Source organism: Scleropages formosus, chromosome 3 (genome assembly GCF_900964775.1).
Source record: "Scleropages formosus chromosome 3, fSclFor1.1, whole genome shotgun sequence".
Classification (NCBI taxonomy): Eukaryota; Metazoa; Chordata; class Actinopteri; order Osteoglossiformes; family Osteoglossidae; genus Scleropages; species Scleropages formosus.
The window spans coordinates 21,631,902-21,654,148 of NC_041808.1; the positions used below are offsets into that span (position 1 = coordinate 21,631,902).

Here is a 22,247-nt window from a genome sequence, read left to right on the forward strand (position 1 = left end):
CCTAAGTACCTTGCACAAGGGTACCGCAGCAGGAGGTAGAATTCAGACCTGGGCCTTCCAGTGCAAAGCAGCAGTTCTTACCTCTGTGCTGCTTGATGCTTTATAGATCTCTACTTATGTAAAGACAGAAATGATGCAATAACAAATATAATGTATCTCCTCTACTTGTTTCTCTGCACTGGCTTCCCATAGCTGCCTGGATCAAATTTAAGACCCTGGTTATTGCCTACAAATGAATCAGTAGAGGGGGGTGCAGTGGCGCAGTGGGTTGGACCACAGTTCTGCTTTCTGGTGGGTCTGGGGTTCGAGTCCCGCTTGGGGTGCCTTGCGATGGACTGGCGTCCCGTCCTGGGTATGTCCCCTCCCCCTCTGGCCTTACGCCCTGTGTCACCGGGTAGGCTCCGGTTCCCTGTGACCCTGTATGGGACAAGCGGTTCTGAAGATGTGTGTGTGTGTGTGTGTGAATCAGTAGAACTTCTCCCAGCCATCTACAAGACTTGATCAACCACCACACCCCAACCAGACTGCTATATTCTTCCACATCTACACGCTTGGTGGTCCCATGCACAAAAGGTAAAGCATGGAGGTTCTCAGTTCTGGCTCCATTGTGGTGGAATGATCTTCCCCTCTCACTCAGAACTGCTGACACTCTGTCCACATTAAAAGGGTCTGAAAACTCACCTCTTCCAGACTCACTTCACCCAGAATCTCTTAAGTTCATGTAAGGTTTAAATGTTCATGATCTATAACTTTAAGATCATGCCCAGATAAGCCCTTACACAGCTACCCCTGTAATGTAGGTAAATGTTTGTGTATCTCAAAAAAAAAAGAAAAAAAAATTAGTAGGAAGCTGATCAGGAATCGTTGATATTCTGAGTTTTATGTGGCTACTCATGTGATGAACATTGGTGTATATAGTGGAAAGTAATTTTACTTAAGAATCACACATCTGCAACTATGTCTCTTTCTCCTAATGGAATGCCTGACATATGTGATGTATGTCACTTTGAAGAGAAGCTTCTGCTAAATGAATAAATGTAAATGTATTTTTTTTTTTTTTTTTTTTAAACAATAGTAGTTCAGTTACTCCCACTACCAGGATTTTTTTACAGTTCCAGTTATGTTACCCAAGTCTTCATCCTGTGTTATTTCAGTTTGCTGTCATACTACCCTTAGTTTTCAGTGCAGAACTTAATATGAAAAAAGTAAATAAAATAAAAACGAAATTAGACAAAAACGCAATTACACCCTGCAGCAAACAGCTACATCTTCTTTCTGCTTGTTCTTACTTCATACATGCATGGTAGTGGTCAATTGCTCAAGTTTACCATGTCACATACAACATGCTTCACAGAACAAGCACAATGGCTGTCAGCAGTTAATATGAGATGCCAGGATTAAAACATTCACACACTATATATATAGCATATTTGCGGTTCAACTGCCTTTGCACGCACATAAATTCTCATGCATGATACAGTGTCACATATGACATGCTCCATGAAACATATGACAGCGAGTGATAGCAGTAAGCAGTGAAGATCACATGATTGTCAGGATTGTAACATACGTGCACTACTGCATATTATTGGTTCAACTGAATTTGCATGAACATAACGTTCATCATGTAAATCATATCACGCACACACGACGCGCTTCATAGAACATCTATAAAAATGACAGTATTAAATACCAGGCGACAGTGACAATCACGAGGTGTGTGGGGATTGTAGTATACAAGCGGTACAACATAGTGCTCCCGCTGACTTCGCGTACCTACAAAAGATCATCATCATGTGTAGCGACAGGCAGAAATGTAGGCTCGAACATGCCTGCATAAGTATTTGCGCGAACGCATAAGTGAAACGCGCGTGGGACGGCGCGCGCCGCCGCCGTGGAAGATGCTGAAACTCGTCTGACGTCACATCGCTCCCGGTATCTTTTTTTTTTGGCGTTCCGCTGAAGCGCCGATCGCCGCTCCGCGCGACATCTGCGACGCGGGGAGCCAGTAAACCAACAGTAACCTAACAGTAACGGATGCGGAGGAGGACGGTTCCGGCAGCTCGTCGCTGTAACGCGTCACTGTAGCGATATTGTCTATTAGTTGCCAGGGCTGGCGGTGCCGGACGAAGCGTCTGGTCAAGCAGCGGTCACCGGCGCGCTGCGGAGGAAGCCGCACCATCTGATCTGAAGTGAGACACCCACTCCGACGACATGGAATAAGAAGCAGCCGTGGATGTTGAATTGCCATAATCTGTTCTCGTCGCCCATTAGCAAAAGTGGCTCTTTGTCCGTGTCAAGCGAAAGACAGAAGACCCACGATGTCTGCGATAGAGAGGCAGAAGGCGAAGGTGACCAAAGACAGCGTCACCCTGCTGCCCTGCTTCTACTTCGTGGAGGTAGGTGGTCCTCACGATACGATGGATGGGCATCTTCCTCCCCCGGCAGCGTGAGCACCAGCTGTCTGTCACCCCCCTAGAAAGCGAAGAAGCAGAGACTCCATTTTATATGCAATAATAATCATGATTATCATGTGTCGCGAGATATGCTGCGTCCTCGGTCTCCAAGTGCGAATTAGTTTATTGGCTCTGATCATTAGGACAAGATCGATTTGGGGATGTGTCACGAGCGCGGTCAATAGGTGTCGATAAAACCGCAGCTTCATGCCCACCGCACGCTTCCCGTGTTTGCTTTACGCACCGAAACTGGATTTTTTTTTTTTTTTTTTTGGGGGGGGGGTTGAAATGACACCTGCGCATCATAAACCGACGTTTCTGGTTGGAATTAGCGTTAAGGTGCCTGCTGCAGAGGATAAATTTGTGGCGTCCTTAGTTTTGGGTTTGAAACATGCAGCGCATCCGCTACTACATGATTTCACATGTTAAAATGACCGTCTTTCTGCACTGAGGTGGTTCTCACGCAGAAACAGTGATGATTAACAAATTAATATCAATTTACGTTCTGTGTGTCACTCACTGCTTCATTCAAGTCAAGGGTTGCCGACGGATGCGGATTTATAAATTGAAATTAAATAAATGCAATTATGTGCCGTGCATGGGGCAACCGAGTGGCTAGATGGCAGCTATTTCTTAAATATGTGATGTCAGTATGTGCTGTGTAAAGGAAAGCTCTAAAACTGTAGTCTGGTATTATCTGGATAGTCAGCTGAACATACATACATCTACAAATATTAATTGTGTATTGATTATGAATATATACGTGACCAATGATAATGGTGGGCACGTATGGACACTAAAAACGTCAAACTTTCAGTATTTCATGTGTGCTATGTGTAGTATTTGAATATTCATGAATCCTCTAGTCTATAAGATTTTGTATGTGGCCTCACAAATAATAGTGTCCTCCCCCCCACCACAAGTTGATATGAATGATTTTGCTATTAAATCTCATTGGTGTTTCACGACATCTGTTTTCGTACTGGTTCTTCTCACGTTCATTTTATTTTGTCACACATCTGGCAAAGGCTGCAGGTGCCGGCTACACATGCACAAAAATAGGGCAGGTTCTGCTGAGGGAATTGCCTTCAGGATCTACAGCGTATGAGGATGCAGGCTTGTGTCCACATCTGCTCCCCAGGCTTACCCACTCAGTGCTCTACTGCCTGAATGTAGAGGGGAGACTGACCAGTCGGATGCAACAAAGAAATACTGTATTTGGAAAAGAGGAAAAACTGACTAATCATACACACCACAAAAAGCCTTCCAGATGTATATCCTTTTTACCAGTATGCTCCCATCAGAGTAGTTTAATAGAATAACTTCTGATTTATTAAGCAGGGCTCCTCTCCTTTGCCATAGATCATGGTTGATGCCGGTTGTGTGCTCCTTCACACCACTTCACACCACACAATTGAAGATTTAGAAATCTCTAAGCATACAGCCCAACCCCCATGAATTTGCCTCATGAGGAAAATGCATCACTTGTTTTTATTAATTAAGTACCCATAATTTTGGCAGGTTCACTGAATTATATAAGCCTTGCACACAAGGACTCAATCCAGTGAATGTGTTTTGCCTATAGACGTAGCCCATGGAAAAGTGATATAACTAAACAGATACATAACCTAAGTGCAAGAGACTTCGAAATAAACGTTAAGTTAAATCATCTTTCATGTGAAACATTCTATCAGTTTTTCATAATGAAAGCGTCTTGTAAGGAAAAGCCATGAAGGGAGGAACAAAAAAAGGAAATGCAGTACCAAGAGAAAGAACATAAAGTTCCCAAATCAGGGGAACTGGAACCAAGTAACCAGTGTAAAGGTTGAACAACATCTAGACTACACAAACAATAGTAAACAGCTACTACTCATCATGAAACAAATTTACTATAAAATCAGGAATAAACCCAATCAAGTTCTGGCCTATCAACTGAAAACACAACACAATGAGAGGTTGATTAAGGGCATACACACACCTTCAGCTCTAGTTACATATGAGCCACTGTCAACTAAGTACACTCTTAGGAAATATTATAGGTCTCATTACACTGCTCATGGTAAAGGTTCAATTGATGAAATACAATTTAAAAAAATCTGTCACTGCCTGGTGTCTCAGAGGAGGGCGATCCTTTTCTAACTGCTCCATTTAATCTTGTGCAGTGGTTAGAGCTCAAACCTCTGGACTCAGAGGTTGGGGTTCAAATACTACCTTCTGCATGTATTACCCTTAAGCAAGCTATTTACCCAGAATTGCCCCAGTAAACATTGAACAGATATAGAAGTGGGTAAGTAATCGTGGGTATCTTTAACACTGTAAATTGCTTTAGAGCAAAGCATCTGTTAAATGGATAAATGTAGATGCACTTTTTAGAAAATCTGGGACAATATCAAATCAATGCCTTTGTGAAAAGCGCCAGGGCCTGATATCTTTCCCAAGGGATTCTATAAGAAATTCTGGCTTGAATTATGCCCTAGGCTAATGCAAGCAATTAACAACATGCTTAAAGAGGGCCATATTTCTTAATCTTGGAATATGACTTCAGTTATTCTAATTATAAAGAAAGACAGACAAAAACCATTTGAATGTGAGAAGATCATAATTTTTCTCTGTATGTTGATGATTTGCTGTTATAAAAGAGTAACCCTGAAATATCAGTCCTGGTAGTTGTAATGGTCATATTCTATTATAATTAACTTTAAAATTAAAATAAAGCATTAATTTCTCCATCTCTGGCTATGCAATAATTTACTCCTCTTCATAATAAATGGTATTTCTCTTTTAAACTGACAAAACTCTGGTTTAAAATACCAAGAAATATTTCACCTTTCAGTATTAACAATTCACCAATAATTAAGAAGATAAAAGATAATCTGGCTACATGAATCTCTCTACCTATTTCAGTATATGGTAGAATTAACAGTGATTGAATGAATGTTTTACCTTGTCCGCTATACCTTTTTCAAAATTTACCCTGATATTTCTAGTGATTTTTGTTTTTTCTAAATTTGGAACAACAAAGATTCAGAATTAAACTCTGCAAACTTTGACAATCAAAAGACATGGGTTTTTTCTCCACTGAATATGAGATTTTACTATTAGTCTGCAAAGATTTAACAAATTATTAATTGGTTTCAGGCTAGATGAGACACTGTGAATTGGTATGGAGTCTGCTTCATGCTATAAAAGGCTGTTAAGGTCTCTGCCTTTCATTCAGAAGTTTCCTAAGATCCCATCTTTATCTGAAAATTTTGTCATATTCAGCACTCTGTTAGTTTGGACAGATCTTAAGAGATACTTTAGTTCTCAAATGGACTGTTGTTATGGTCACCCATTGCTCTGATTCCAGATCTCCCCTGAGCTATCAGTCAAATTGGGCTTTGGAATGGTCATCTAAACAAGTGTTGGATGTGTAATTTTAATTTAAAGATCACGCAGTGGCAAGTTTCAGCCACCTAAAAATCATTTTGACCTACCCAATATGGACTTCTGTAAAAATCTCCAACTGTGTTACTGTATTGCAGCTGTAAGAGACTATGGATGGAATTAAGTTGAGAAACCGTTAATTACTCTGAACAATTCCAGGGGTATGATCTCGGCATTATACACTGTTTTATCAAGTTTTGGTACTCACTCTTATGATGCACTAAGGAAGTCTTGGGAACAGGACTTTGACATCTGACACACAGGAGTTTGACGATTAGTATTGTCATGACCACATCCGCACCACAACCAGCAGCACCAGACTCCAATGAAGCACCTGATGGCGATTGGAGCAGTCAGCTATCAATATCATCCCTAGCGCCTTCCCAGTCGTAGAATCACTTTGAGACAACCGTCCCTCCTATGGTCATGGCTTTTTTCACAGCACCCTATCTGCTCTCCCCTGTCTACCTCCCTCCTTGTTCCCTCGCCTGTCTCCTTGTCCCGTTTCTTTTATATTATGGCATCGACCCTTGCAACATCCTCATTAACAACGTCCTCAGATTCTCCCCACGTAAAACATCTGCACCTCAGATTCACCACAACTGTCCCTGACTACGAGTACTGCCTTGTCCCAAGAATCTTAGCAACAGATGATCCCACCATTGGGTCCACACTCGGGTCCTCGATCTGCACGGAGTGACAAGTATTACTACACAATTGTAGTGCTTTAAAAAGCTCTTGGGACTTTTCAAAGTCTGTATTGAATGATGCCTTTTACTATGTATTGATAGATGACCTTACACAGAGAGCCACAGAGTATTTCAGACAGAGAGTAGAAGAAGCAAACTGATTATAACATGAGTGACGGCACTGTTTCTGCTGTGTGTGGTAAGGCTGATTGTCATCAAAGATACAGTGATTATGAAAAACAGAGAAAGATAGTAACGACAACAGCAGAACAAATAGTCTAAAAATAAAACTGGCAGCAGCAGATAGGCAAGTGGTTGGAGCTGTTGCCTTGTGCCCTTGAAGGACCGAGGTTCCTGTTCCACCTCCTGCTGTAGAGTGCCCTTGAGTAAGGTACTTACCCTGAACTGATATAGTAAAAAAATACCTAGCAGCGTAACAGGTAAAACATTGCAAGTTGCTTTGGAAAGAGGTGTCAGCTAAATAAATGTGTATAAAACTACAAGTATGCCTGTATTTCATTGCTTTTCATTGTCATATTCAAATTAATTAACTGAATTCCATCCGAATCAATCCACCGCTAGAAAGAAAGTGTTCACCTATAAAGATGGAAATGATCACAAAGGATTCGGTCAACAAAAAAACTAAGTATACTCATTCCTACAGCATGGGGTCATGCATAATTAAAATTTGACATAGTTTTACTGCATATGAAAATAGACACACTTTGACTCACATAACAGACGTTTGGCTCAATATAGTTGGATTTTTGCCATTTTTTTCCAAAAACTTTCCAGTGACTAACTCTCAGTCCCAATTAAGTTTGTAAGTACAGGACTCACTAGTTGGGCATTTCAGTGACAGGCAGAAGGATGAGTATGAATGCTTGATGAAGAACTTTGTAAAATTATCCAAATGGAACAAACCTCAGCTCACCATTGGAGGATAGAGGGATGGTAGTGGACTTGAGGAGGTTTAAGGGTCCACTGGGTTCAATGACCACTGATGGAGAGAAAATAGAAGAAGTGGGGACTTTTGGAGTATCCAGGTGACTACTGGAGGTGTTCTACTAGTTTGTTGTAGAGGGTGCTGTAGGGTGTAGAGGGTTCTGCTATACAGGTGTACATTGACGCAATGTTACAGGTGATAACAGTATGATGATGGTGATTGTCATGATGACGGGATATTGACTGTACTCAAGAATCATGTGTCTGTATCCAAATCTCTAATCTCTCCCTCTCTTAATGTAATGCTCTTTTTGTATTGTTCTCAGAGATGCACGTCATTTTGGAGAAAAGCATCTCCTAAATGAGGAAATGTCAATGATGTAAACAAAATTAACAAACTGATCAAGAAGACTGATTTGGTCCTGGAAGTCAGGCTGGGCTCTTTGGAGGAATTAGAAGGACTCTAAATAAAATGCCTGGTCTTCATAGACAATGATTCTCACCTTCTCCACAGCTCCTCAGGCTAAACAGGGGAGCACATTCAGCCACAGACTGGTCCAGTTGTGCTGTTCCAGGGTGCACTGCCTGAGGTGATTTATTCCACCAGCCATTAGGCTGTATAATGAGACCTTTTATTGTCAGACTAGTGACTTCTTATTGTCATATGATATTGAGCAGTCTATATTATTGATATTCGTCATTCCTCAATGTTTTTGAGTTTCCGATGCAAGTCATATTGTTTCTGCTTAACAAATAACAAACAAATATTAAAGTACAATGGGGAAGACCAATTTTTTTCAGCTTCAGATCTGCACAAGATCAGCTATCAGCAAATCATCCTGTTACAATCATGTTACTCTGCTATGGCAACCAGCCAGCAGGTTTTCGGACAATGTTAGAAACTGAACGTTTCTTTTGAATCTGTGGTTCCATAGTATTCTATTTAGTTTAACCATCTTTTGACAAAAGAAAAACACCATCTTGTTCACTGATCCACAGACAAGACCTTAAGCCTTACCATTCAATTCTCTCACCAGCATCTCTAGGCACTTCTTCAGCAAATTCAAAGTCCCCATTATTTATCCATTTATAAATAAACCTGTTATGGCACATTGCTAATATACTCAAATTCAACATTTAAAACATTACCATTTTCCATCCAATCTGTAATATATTTTGTAGCTTCTGCAGCAGAAAAACTTACCATTATGCCAACAGCAAAATGGTGAACAGGAAGTGACATCAATAAATGCAAAAAACAGGGAGAGATACTTGAAAGGTCATGGTTCAGTTATAAAACTTTGATATTGCAAAAACTGGCATTGGGCTGTGAAGCCCCCCACATGTTAGCCCCCAAGGGTAATTACCTTGAATTGCTTGAGCAAAAATGATCCAGCTACATAAATATTTGTATGTTCTTTTCCTCAAGGTCCTGCACCTCAAGCCGGCCTTCCCAGCCTGCTTAGTGCCCCTCAGGCTTTCCTCCCTTTTCAGTGGCAGACACTCACCCCATTATATTCCCCATGAGTTGCCACAGCAGTAGAACACAATTTTATTTTACCCGCAATCCAGCTATTTTCAAATAAACCCATTTTCCTGCTCAAACTCCCAGTAATGCGGGTTATAACAATAGTATTTAATCTGCAACTTGTTGTGATTTATATTTGCTTAATCAAGCATGAGCATCAAGATGGGTTGAGATTTTTAGGCAACGAGGCAAAAATGCTGTTGTATTTATTTACATTTACACGTATTCATTTAGCACACGCTTTTCTCCAAGCTGACGTACATCTCACAGAAAAATATGAGTGCATTACATCAACAGAAAGAAAGAGACTTAGATGCAGACATGTGATTCTAAGCACAGTTAATATGTTACATTCCACCATATGAACACTGAGTATCTGCCTAAAGGTTTATCCATTAATTGACAAATTCTAATAACAAAATTATAACAAACATTTACATCACACGTATAGCTGCATAAGTTTGTTCATTATTAAACAGTTATAATCACAAAGTAATTGAGCATAAACAATTACATGTTATGACGCACTTAAGAGATCATGGGAGAAGTGAGTCCGGAAGAGGTGAGCTTTAAGACCCTCCTTAAATGTAGGGAGAGATTCAGCGGTTCTGAGTGAGCGGGGGAGGACATTCCACCACATCAGAGTCAGAACCAAGAACCTTTGCGCTTTGGATTTTGGACCTTTTGTGTGTGTGACCACCGAGCGGGCAGAGGTGGAGCAACGTAGCAATTTGGGTGGGGTGGGGTGTAGCAAATAATCAGGTCTTGTACATACCAGGGAGCAGTACCACTGATTCTTCTGTAGGCCCTAACCAGAGTCTTGAATTTCATCTGGGCAGCTATAGGAAGCCAGTGCAGAGAGCCAAGGAGGGGAGACACATGGGAACACTTCGGCAGGTCAAACACAACTCGTGCAACAGCATTCTCTATCACCTGTATAGATTTGATGGCAGAAGTCAGAAGGCCAGACAGGATAAATAAGCTCAATGTTTGAAAACAGTATGTATTTTCACTGAAGCCATTGAAGCAGTTTTTGTTGTACGGTATGTTGTAGTATGAGGACTGAAGATATTTATACTTAACTTAGGTGGCCAAGCGTACCAGTTGGGAGATGGGAGGACAGGCTACCCAATATTAAAAAAAAACAAATGCTCAATTGAAAAAAACAACTGCAAAATTACTTTAATCACAAATTTGTTTAAACAGTGCCAAGATCTTGACCCAAAGCTTCTAGTATAAGACAGGTTATTTATTAATGCAGAATGTGGAATTTAATGTCAGCACAGATTTGTGCTTAATGGCTTTTTTATACATGTTTTACTACATATAAAACTGTTTTTCTTGTTAGGGTGTCCAGTATCATGTATTGCATGGGTTCAATTCAACAGCATTTCAGAACAGTCGAATGTAAACATGGTTTGTTTAAAAAGTAGTTCACATTGCTTGTCTCCTGACTACGGCATTTAAAGCATTCTGCTCTGTAAGTGGGTACTGTGTAATAGTTATTGTCACAAATATGATAAAAATACTCTTCTGTCTTTATTGTACTGCTTGCAGTGTCTTTATTTATAGGAGCCATTTTGTGATCCCATGAATGCTTTATTTTTGCTGGTAATTTTCTGGTAATGGTAATAACCCTGTACAACAACCGTGTGATTTCACAGACTGAATTAGTAGCTTCCACGGAAACCTGTGTTCTATTTAGTGTGTCTGGTATTTTCAAATCCCTGTTTCAATTTACCTGGTGGCACATGCCACAGACAATAGTACAGTACAAAAACTGAAACAATAGTTCTTGATCAAAAGGCAGACGTTAAAATTTTGCTGGAAACAAGAGCAGGTTTGCAAAAGAGTAGTAGAGTGAGTTACTGTGTTGTTGTGAAGAAAAAAAGATAATTGTATTTTGAAAACAATTATGTAATGCTCAACTTTCAGGAAACTCGTGCATTTTGACCATGTCTTACGCCCATTCCTAAGGAAATCATATGCTTTTTATTAGAAACACAAGCTCTAGTAAAAAACTGAATCTTGATGGAAGCTGACCAAGTTCATTTTAAGCCAAAAATTTAGACATTTTTTTATGTTTCCAAAATGTAATCTATCTAATGTTGCTGTATGTGTCCTCATTGCGCTACTGGTGTTCTGTAATAACAACCAAATATGTATTATTTAATAACTTTGAACCCAAAGCTTTTTGGATAAGCTCCAGACCACTGTGACCCTGCCTTAAGAAAAGCAGTTATTGATTATTGTGTGAGTGTATTATATTTGAACTGTTTAGGAGTTAATTCCTTGTCTTTCATTACTAATTTCTCATAAAATGTATTTTGTATAACTGGGTGAAAGCCAGGGCTGAGGTTGAGGTTGGTTGTGAGGGAAGTGAGTTGTAAAGGCCAAAGCTCATTTCAGATTTTAAATTAAACTTTTTTAATATAAAAACTATACAGTGGACACCATAGCTGCTTTTAAAGTAGAACTGACAAATCAAATTTGTAAAGTTTCAGTTTAAACAGCAGCAGGTACCCAGTGGTTAAAGAACCATTGAATAAGGAATAAGGACAGAATAAGGACTGCTTATTCAAGTTCAAGCAGTGATTCTCCCGTAATACCCTTGAATAAGGTAGGTAACTGAAATTGTTCCACAAATAAGCAAACTTAGTGGGCAGAAACACAAATGAAGTAAAAATATTCATTGTGATTATTTCCAACACTTTGTGGATATGGATGCTTTGTGCATAATGTGAGATGGGGAAATACATTGATTTCTACTGATATAATTACTGAGGTAGTGTATCTGACCTTTATTTGCATCTAATTGCATATGTCTGGCCCATGGGAGTAGCTTGAGCACGAATGAAAAATGGGATTACAAGTACAGACACCCCTCGATTTACGCAAATAGACCGATCTTCAACCCCTTACATAAGTCAAAAATTATGTATGTCAGATTCACCCTCCTCCCCATCATTCAGCCTAATAACATTAATAATTTTTCCATCTCAGTTATTGCACCTAATGTTTCTTCGTTATTAGTGTGGTTTTCATGATAGCTGTTCCTTTCACATGTTCATTTATAAGTGCAGCATCCTTCACTATCGTATTCACAGTCGATACGGCTAAACCTAGTTCCCGTGCTATAGACGATAGTCTTTGTTCACCTTCATACTTCCTTATTATTTTCAATTTTATCTCCAAATCGATTGCTGTACACTTGCGAGACGGTTCTCGTTTTCCTTCAAGTGCACGTTTTCCACCAGGCATTCTGAATAATGAAATGGGTAAAAAATATGGGGAAAAAAGCACTACACTAACGAGAGAAGATGTGTTCAAGGCTCAAAACACGTGGGAAGTGGGAAGATGCAGCTTTCTGGCTTTTCTGGCTACGCAGACTGGCGCTTAACAGATTTCAGACGTTTTGTGTAAGCGCTATCCATAAATTATGCGTATGCCAGGAATTTTTTACATAAATCCGGATTTACGTAAGTCAAATTAGCGTAAGTAGAGGGGTGTCTGTACATGCTTTCTGTACATAACCTTACACTGGTGGCATTGGTTTCAATGCACAATTAATACTGTAAATTAAGGAGTTTAATATGAGGGCCATTTTCTTCCTAAAATGTGAAATCTGGACCACAAGAGTCTTAATTTATGAAACACTGGGAATCACAATACCATTACCCTAAAATGACTTATTTGTTTCAGTTTGCTGGTTGTTAATTTGGTCTCTGCAGTTTGAATTCAAGATATGCCACAGCTTTTGACAATATTAATATATAATAGCTGCTGAGCTGTTCATGTTTCATGTTCTTTTCAGTGTACAGTAAAACAAAATCTTCTCTGTTGACATGTATTGTAAAATCCTCCAGGGAACCCTGCCAAAGTTATATTAAAAAGCCCATGCCGTTTTCTGGGCAAAGTGTCCATTAGAAATGAAGTGTTTCATTACTCAGTTTTCCACCAAATCTGGACAGCTCAGCTATACACGGTGCAGTGCTTCGATTTCAAGAGACTTCTCTGAGCCTTCTAACACATACTGTATGTGCGCTGCCAAGCCGTATACCTGTATGAACACCTCTGCTTCAAATGTGTCTGTTTGTTTCAGCAGAAATCATCTTGCACATTCTGACATTTACGGAAGTAATATGACTTTGGGGTAATTTGGTTTAAGTGCCTTTTTCCCTAGATATTCAACCTTTGAGTTACAGAAGGACTTCCTTAAGCACAGAACCACTTGAAATGATTGCATAAGGGTTTATTCAGTATCAGCACTAAACTACTTGCGGGTCAATAGTTTAAAGATTGAGGTATGAATGATCTGTAAGGTTTACATATTCGGACTTATTACATGCTGACAGAACCATGTTTCACATTTTCTACATTATGAGACATTGGAAAATCAATTCAGTATACCGAAAGGACTGTTTCTTAGGAAACCAGACTCGCAGTACACTTTCAGGTAATCACTGAGCAGATTGTTGGGAACTGTTGCAAGCAAATGTGGGAGAATATGTGAGCAGTGAAGTTCTGATTTCAATCTTCAAAATCAAAATGCCCCAAATTATTATTTGTGACCACTGCCCTTGTTTGAAGCTTCTTACTGTGCAAAAGTTTACATCTTGGATTAACACTTGTGAAATTTCCTTTGCCCTCTCACAATCTTGTCTGGTTATTGTCAACAGTTTACATTGCTCAACTTTAAGGATTATACTAAATCATCATTAAACAAAGATTTCATGTGATTCTGCCAGCCAAGCTTTCAATTAACCAAACTTATACAAAGGGGACTATTAAGAGGCATAGGTTTGTGAATAGGCCTTAGGATGGCTCCTATTTTAATTATACATTCTTGTGCGCTGTAATTGCTATGCACTATGCTGTGTATGTCGTATTATGTAATACATTCCTGTGACCAAGATCTGTGCACAAGTGTATGTGAGCTAAGCTAATAGGTTCAGTAGAACTAATTGCACAATTTAATATTTTGACATTTTTAAAGTATTTTCCAGTTAGTATAAAACTGTTTAGCAGTAGTCTGGTTTGCAGCTCAAGCAGGTTGTTGCTTGTTGGTTGTTGTTGAATTTAGGCCATATTATACACGACATGAACAACGCAAAATGCAGTAATGACACTGATTATTTCTAGTGCACCACACACATAGTCTCTTACAGAAAAGCTAAAAATAAAAATGGTTCCTTAAAATGTATCTCAGATTATTTAGTAAAACTACAGGTAGGCCATTGAATCATGGGATCAGATTCATTAGGTTCCAGCTTGTTGGGCCCCTACAATCAGACCTAAAACACAAACATAATTGTATTGAAAGCCATGCTTATGTGGGTCCTGTCCTAACCTGACTCCTTCTATTAAGAATAGAATAAAATGGAATATAACTGTGTCCTGACTTTTGACTCTTCTGTTTTCCCTGGACAGCTTCCTATCCTGGCGTCATCTGTGGTGAGCCTGTATTTTCTTGAGCTAACGGATGTCTTCAAGCCAGTCCGGTCTGGCTACAACTGCAACGATCGTAGTCTGAGCATGCCCTACATCGAACCCACACACGAGGTGGTCCCGTTCCTGATGCTGTTCAGCCTTGCCTTTGTCGGTCCAGCTGCCACGGTTAGTCACTCCACCTATCCTGTTCACTAACATACTACAGTGTGCGATGTAAAGGGCTTCATGGGTAGCAAAGAAGGTGACTTGGAGCGTACAGTACAACAATTTCCTCATCCACATTGGTTTCCCACTGACCTTTGCCTAAAACCTAGCTCACTTACTCACAGCTTCCATTTAGAGAATTTCCGTTACATTCACAGAAATTTGGCCATCACTCATTATGTACAGAATGACAGTTAGAGCGTTGCTGCACTAATGCGCTTTTCAGTAAAGGCTCCTGTTAGGCTTAAGCTCAATGCAAACATCTGCCTTGGTGACCATGTTTTCCTGTGATATCTCGTAGCAATCCATAGGGCTGTGCCTCCTGTGCAGCACTGCACGTTGTCTATGGTGCACACCCGGTTTTCTTCTGCTGTCTGCTTCGGTTTGACAGCTGCCTACTCAGTTGCGCCATCATATTTCACTTAAACTGGGGGTAGTGCTGTACACAAGAGTCTTCAGTTGGTCTGTTGGGATGGGCCCTGTCTCCCTCGAGAAAGAACTCTGTTGTAGGTTACAGTTTTACTCAACATTACTAAATGAGAGAGACATCTTTTACTTTGACAGTTCTTCCACTAAGTCACAGCACTGGGTGATTGTGTTGGCGCAGTAACCTCCCCACAACCAGAAATATGAGTCAATCAATGGTTATGAACTGGAAATCAATAATTAATTAAATTGTTCTATAGTTCTCTTGCCATGTAAAAAACTATTATTTAATCAACAGATGTACTATCAAATTTCATCACAGTTTACATGAAATGTGAATGCAATGTAAACATTTCTCTTTTTAAATGGGTTGCCAGGTCAAAGCAGTAAGCTAAGTTAGCATTTACAAGAAGGAAAAAATAAATATTACCCTGCATGTAAAGCCAAATTCACAGAAGAACCTTATTGACAAAAACTGCAAATCATAATTAATGCAACATTCACCCCCTGGTGTATTAGTTTAGTGTCATTGAATTTTTTTTCATGTCTTTTATTACTGGTGTCATCATGGTATTTTACTGCAACCAAGCTAAAACATTTATGTTACTTTTACATTGTTTTTTTTTTTTTTATTTTCTAATTCCTTCCTTTGCTGGTAGTATTTAAAATTAAAAAAAAAAATTCATCTTAAAAACATTTTGGCATGCCTGTCTTTTGTCTGACGTTGATCATGTAGCAATTGTTTTGCTCCCTCTTACTTCCTCACTTGCCTTTGGATGGCTTTAACCTTTCAGGTAGATATCCAACTAGGAGGAAGCCCTCAGATCATATTGCTCGTACCCTAGGTCCTGTGGTGCTGCCAGGTGTCTGTGCAAAGTGGGCCAGCAAGTTAGGGAAAAGGGATTCTTGCGGGGAATGAGGATTTTTCTGCAGAACCTCTTTCAACTGCCCCACTACCCCACCCCTCAAACATTGGATAGGGATCTGGGTCCCAAAACAGTTTGGCTAGTAGCCAAAGTTCTGCCTTGCCAAACCTTGGCACATTACACATGTGGCCCAGCTGTAGCCCACCTCATCTCACGTGACCCATGCAGGCGATGCAGCACAAATTAGGGATCCCAAACAAAAGTACCAAACAGGGGTGTTCTTAGTTTCAAAGGTGAGCAAACAAAGGACAACAGTGAAGGTGAGGGTTGTGCAGGAATTTGGGATACTGTGATGGTCACTGTTAATGTGCTCGCCGGCCTCTCTGGCTTGTGGGGGCAGTCACAAAACAGTCCAAGTGCCTCAGTGTAGGTCAAGATGCTGGTGAGCACAGGCATTTTGATTCTAAAGTTGTCTGTTGGCAGATCATGATTGGAGAGGGAATCCTGTACTGCTGCTTGTCCAGGAGAAAGTGTGGAGCTGGGGCGGAGGCCAACATCAATGCTGCTGGGTGCAACTTCAACTCCTACATCCGCCGAGCTGTCAGGTTTATTGGTAGGTGTTACACCGTACTTGCTGTGTCCTGGCTGGTTGCGTGGAGTGTGTGAGCATGCTGCACCATTGCTGTGCATGAGAGAGCCGCATCTGTCTTTTCTGTTCATTGCATGCGTTAAGCATTGTGAAACCTGAAATTGTATGTTACCAGCTTTGCGTATCCCAGACTTGTATATTTTACCGAGATATGCGCATGCACACACACTACTGCATTTTATTGTCCTGTGGCCATTGATTTAAGGACCAAAGTTGCGCTGTAAAAAACTGGTTTTAAGATGAGTTGGAAAGGAAATTTTCTGTGTTCTTGATAGAAATTGAGCAGTTTTTCCAAAAGAAATTGGCAAAAAATTCCAAATATGCAAAGTTCATACCGACCAATACACATAGACTACATACAAATGCTCTAATTGCTGGGAAAGGTTCCTCTGCTAAGTACTGATTTGAAGGAGTGAATACTTATGCACTCCGTTAATTCATTCAACATGTTTTCAAAATTTGTCACTTTGGGATTAAAGACTTATTTTTCTGTTGATCAGTGTCAAAAAAGCCTTTTTAAATCCCTTCTGATTCAATGCTGTGAAACAATAAAACATGAGAAAGCCCAAGGAGGATAAATACTTTTTATAAGTCTTGTCTATATACACCGAAGGAGCAGTGTGAATATGTACATATGGAAGACATGTAAGTACTGTACTGTATGTGTTGTAGGTGTTTCTCAGGCTACACTATGTCATGTTAAAGCTGTTTACATGTTTACTTAAACTCTCTGCATGGCATTGCCAGGGGTTCACGTGTTTGGGCTCTGCGTCACGGCACTCATCACCGACATCATCCAGCTGTCAACAGGTTACCACACTCCATACTTTCTCACTGTCTGCAAACCCAACTACACCACGCTCAACACCTCCTGTGATGAGAACTCCTTCATCATGGATGACATCTGCTCTGGAGCAGACATGGCTATCATCAATGCAGGCAGGTTGGTGCTCCATAACTGAATGGCATATTCTAGGCCATGGGTTTCAAAATGAATGTAAATGTAAGTGAAAAAATTATTTCTATATTTATTTCTGTTTTATTTCGCTTGAGAATAGTGGTATGAATACAAAATCCACTGCACCAACCAGAGCTGCAGTGCTTTTTATTAGAAGTCATCTGTTTGCTGATTAGAGGGGGGCGTGGTGGCACAGTGGGTTGGACCAGGTCCTGCTCTCCCGTGGATCTGGGGTTCGAGTCCCGCTTGGGGTGCCTTGCGACAGACTGGCGTCCCGTCCTGGGTGTGTCCCCTCCCCCTCCGGCCTCACGCCCTGAGTTGCCGGGTAGGCTCCGGCTCCCCGCGACCCCGTATGGGACAAGCGGTTCAGAAAATGTGTGTGTGTGTGTGTCTTTGTGTGTGTTTGCTGATTATGTTACTGTTTTCCAGTGTACCAGCTGGGATGAATAATGTATTTCAGTCACTGCATGTTCCCTACATGGAGCTCTGTGAACAGTGTGGAAAATGGAACAAAAAAGTGTAAATGTCATTCCTTTTAGCCCACGCAAAGTTGAGAACAAGTGTGCTTACTAGTATAAATATAGAGAAAAGGAGAAAGGCTGGTTATGCCTAGTGAAAAGAAAAAATTTGGCAAATTTACCTTTTACTGAAGACATCAAGTACACACACACACATTTTCAGAACCGCTTATCCCATACGGGGTCACGGGGAACCGGAGCCAACCCAGTAACACAGGGCGTAAGGCCGGAGGGGGAGGGGACACACCCAGGACGGGACGCCAGTCCATCGCAAGGCACCCCCAAGTGGGACTCGAACCCCAGATCCACCAGACAGCAGGACCAGGTCCAACCCACTGCGCCACCGCACCCCCAGACATCAAGTAATTATTTAAAAAAAGAATCCTGAAATAATTATGAAATGGCCTTGTCATATATGTATTTTCAGAGAGTTACTATAAGTATTCATTAATTGAGAATCTGTCATAAAACAGGTTTAATGGCATTTTTTTCACTCCAACTGTTGTTCAAACTATGCACCATAACATAGGTTGTGTTATTACAAGTACTTCCTATGCTTTTGTGTGTAAGACTTAATTGTGTTTTTTTCCTGCCTTAGAAAGTCTTTTCCATCCCAGCATGCCACACTTGCAGCCTTTGCAGCTGTGTATGTTTCTGTAAGTATCAAATACTCCTCTTCTTTAGTACTAGTACCTGTCTTCCAGATGATCTTGAATTGTAATTACTGATTCATTTTCCTGATGCTTTTATCCAAGGTAACTAACAGTATTTGATCCATTAGGGGAGAGTGCACCCGAAAATAGTAACTGAAGTGGGTAAAGTCAAATACCTTACTCAAGGATACTGTGGCAGTGGCAGTGAGTGAGACTGCAACCAGCGACATTCATGTTACAAGTTCACATAGTTAACAGCTGAGCTATCTGCTGATAATAATTTTACAGTTCGGTAGTAGATATTGTCAAAGCTGTGAAATCTGCTTTGTATCTTGAAAAGGCAAAGGCATAGCTCATCATAATTACTGTGAAGGCGGAAATTAGATATTAAAACCATTGGTATCATTAAAATTAGTTAGGATAGTCTTTGGAAAATCCTTGGCTGTAGGTTAAATATAACATTACCATTCTGCATGCAACATCAGCAATAATCAATCCATACAAATGATATTTTGTTCAAAGCAGATTGATCAGTTTCAGTTCAAGCTTAGTGATAGCTATACAGCTGAGCAATGCACTTATTTGCTGTGATCAACCAACAGATGTACTTCAATGCCACCCTGACGGACTCCTCGAAGCTCCTGAAGCCCTTGCTTGTCTTCTCTTTTGTCATCTGTGCCATCATCTGTGGCCTAACCCGCATCATCCAGTTCAAGAACCATGCCATCGATGTCTACTGTGGCTTCCTCATTGGGGGCGGAATAGCAGTGTATTTAGTGCGTATCTTTCTATGGTCTTGGCTATATTGCCTTAAAAATATACCAGATAACAGCAACATAGAGACAGAGAAAGTACACTAAGTAATTCCAAATACGTCCACAATTTTCCAGCATGTAGACACACTGCATTATTTTAGTGCGATCATAGGTGATGACAGAAAGCAGAAATTTTACTCAAGTTTTACTTAAGAAATTTTTTTAAAAACGTAAAAAATCTCAACTCAATACACTAGACAGAAAATATCAATCTTATGCACTTACAAAAATAGAAAATTCTCTTTGTAAAGAAGTAAGAATATATTTAGAAACAAAACCATGTTATGCGTCTTCCATCCGTCCCACAGACATCTACTCTTGCCCCTAAGTTCCTCTTCTACAAGGTGTATGATAATCCCATGAGAATAAAACAGCCTTTGTGGCTTTTTCTGTCTCTTTCCCCTTTCACTGTGGGATTATCACAGTCCAGTCTGTGCATCCTCCTGGATCAGAAATGTGTCACAAAACAATATATTGTACATCCTTTTCAGTCATTTTGGTACACAACTTATTATAAAAGAAAGCAAGCAGACTGGACACTTTGCTTTTTACAGTGCTATTAATTCTTCATATTGAGTCATTCTAAACTGCACTGATAAGCACAGCAAGCAGAAGTGCAAATGAAGGTGGGGATTTCCATTTGGGTACCAAAACAGAAAGCCTGTTGTGTGGTAAAGTAAGATGGCATTAATAAAAGATGTTGGTAATCATTGTGACCAGCATTTTGTTCCATTCTCAGGGGCTGTATGCTGTGGGCAACTTTCAGCCCAGTGAGGACACCACGAGCCAGCCGGCCCCACAGCCTCGAGAGCCCCTGAGGTCCCTTAAGAACCTCAGCCAGGACACTGGCCGCCACCTGCCAGCCAAAACCATTGCCAGCAGTGATGCCCTTGCTGCCCATGCCGAGAGCCTCCTCAATCGCAACCATCGCGATGCCAATTCGCTCACTAATCTGAAGAGAGCAAGTGCGGATGTGGAGATCATCAGTCCCCGGAGCCCTATGGGCAAGGAGAACATGGTAACTTTCAGCAACACTCTGCCTAGGGTCCACACCTCTGGGCTAGAAGAGACCACTCGGCGCAATGCCAGTATACATGCATCCATGGACTCCACCCGCTCCAAGCAACTGCTTTCTCAGTGGAAGACCAAGAATGAGAGTCGTAAGTTGTCCCTGCAGGTGATGGAGATGGAGGCTGGTCACTCCCCACAAAGGAGCATAGAGATGCGTTGCAGTTCTGAGCCATCTAGGGTGGGCATCAACGGTGAGCACCAGGGCCCTGGCAGTCAGTACATGAAGCTGGCCACAAGCAGCACTCCCTTGCCTAGCAACAGCAGCGGCATTGCTGGAGGTGCCCGGGTCTCCATGCAGTCCCGGCCTGGGTCCTCACAGTTGGTACACATTCCAGAGGAGACACAGGAGAACATCAATGGCACATCACCCAAGAACAGCTCTGCACGCTCCAAGTGGCTTAAAGTGGCTGAGAAGAGTGGTGCATGTAGATCCAATAGCCAGCCCAGGATAATGCAGGTCATTGCTATGTCCAAGCAGCAGGGCCTTCTCCAAGGCAGCCCCAAGAGCTCCGATGGTAGCACTGTCAGCTGCACAGGTTCGATCCGCTACAAGGCATTGACCGACCAGGAACCGGCCGGCATTGTGAGGGTGGAGGCACATCCCGAGAACAGCAAGCCTGTTGTGCAGCCCCCATCAACAGATGGGAGTGGATCGTGGAGATGGAAATCACAGGAGAGGGGCAGTCTTCGGCAGTCGTTTGAGCTGAATGACCTCAACCGAGACTCAGAGAGCTGTGAGTCGCTGAAGGAGAGCTACTGTTCCGGTGACAGGAAGAGGGGCAACCCTGAGGCTAGTGGAGAACATCATCACCATCACCACCACCACCACCACCATCAGGGCATCACAACCATCCGAGTAACCCCAGTGGAGGGTAGCGAGGCAGCCTCCGAGACCCTCTCCATTGCCTCCAGCCGGGACTCCACCCTTCGGAGGAAAGGCAACATCATTCTGATCCCAGACCGAGGGAGCAGCCCAGACAACACCAGAAATATCTTCTACAAAGGAACTTCACCAACTCCGGTTTTCAAGGAGTGAGCTATCCTTCCCCCAAACACGTGGCCTTGATCGCTGGGATTTACCCAAGAATAACAGAAAGTAAGGGTGTGAAGCTTGCAGTCCTTTGTCTCCACCATTGGAGTTTATTATCCCATTGCCAACCCTTGATAAACCATGCTGTTTGCCAAACACAAAAGGCTATATGAAGCATGCATTTCATTTTTTTTTGAACCTTCACACATGAGCACAAACAATTGTTACATATCTACATGTCTGACATACATTTAATGTGGAATATTAAATAAAAAATTTAGAAGCTAAAATTTTGTAACATAGTTACCCTGTAAGGACCTCTAATATTTTTAAGTGATGTTTCATATGTATTTTTAACTGTTTCCTTTTTCAGTGCTGTGTCTTAGAATTACTCTCTATTTAATGCCACAGTATTTATGCTTGTTGCATTTATAGTGACTCTTAGGTGCTTTCAGAAATAATTTCATACCATAACAAATATGACAGATTTATATATTTTTTAAATTGAAAATATTTATACAACTGGTGCAGAAACCCCATCCTATTCAGACTTTACCACTGC

At 41.1% G+C, this 22,247-nt stretch overlaps 1 protein-coding gene across 1 annotated transcript; it reads left to right on the forward strand.

The window, feature by feature from the left end:
• The first annotated feature begins 1,727 nt into the window (after positions 1-1,727).
• plppr4a (phospholipid phosphatase related 4a) lies at positions 1,728-21,922 on the forward strand. The gene is made up of 7 exons (XM_018753211.1): positions 1,728-2,399; positions 14,475-14,660; positions 16,475-16,604; positions 17,388-17,583; positions 18,715-18,772; positions 19,372-19,545; positions 20,324-21,922. Exons 1-7 carry the CDS (start codon positions 2,322-2,324, stop codon positions 21,689-21,691), a joined length of 2,190 nt encoding a protein of 729 aa, XP_018608727.1. The 5' UTR covers positions 1,728-2,321; the 3' UTR covers positions 21,692-21,922.
• Positions 21,923-22,247: the final 325 nt, after the last annotated feature.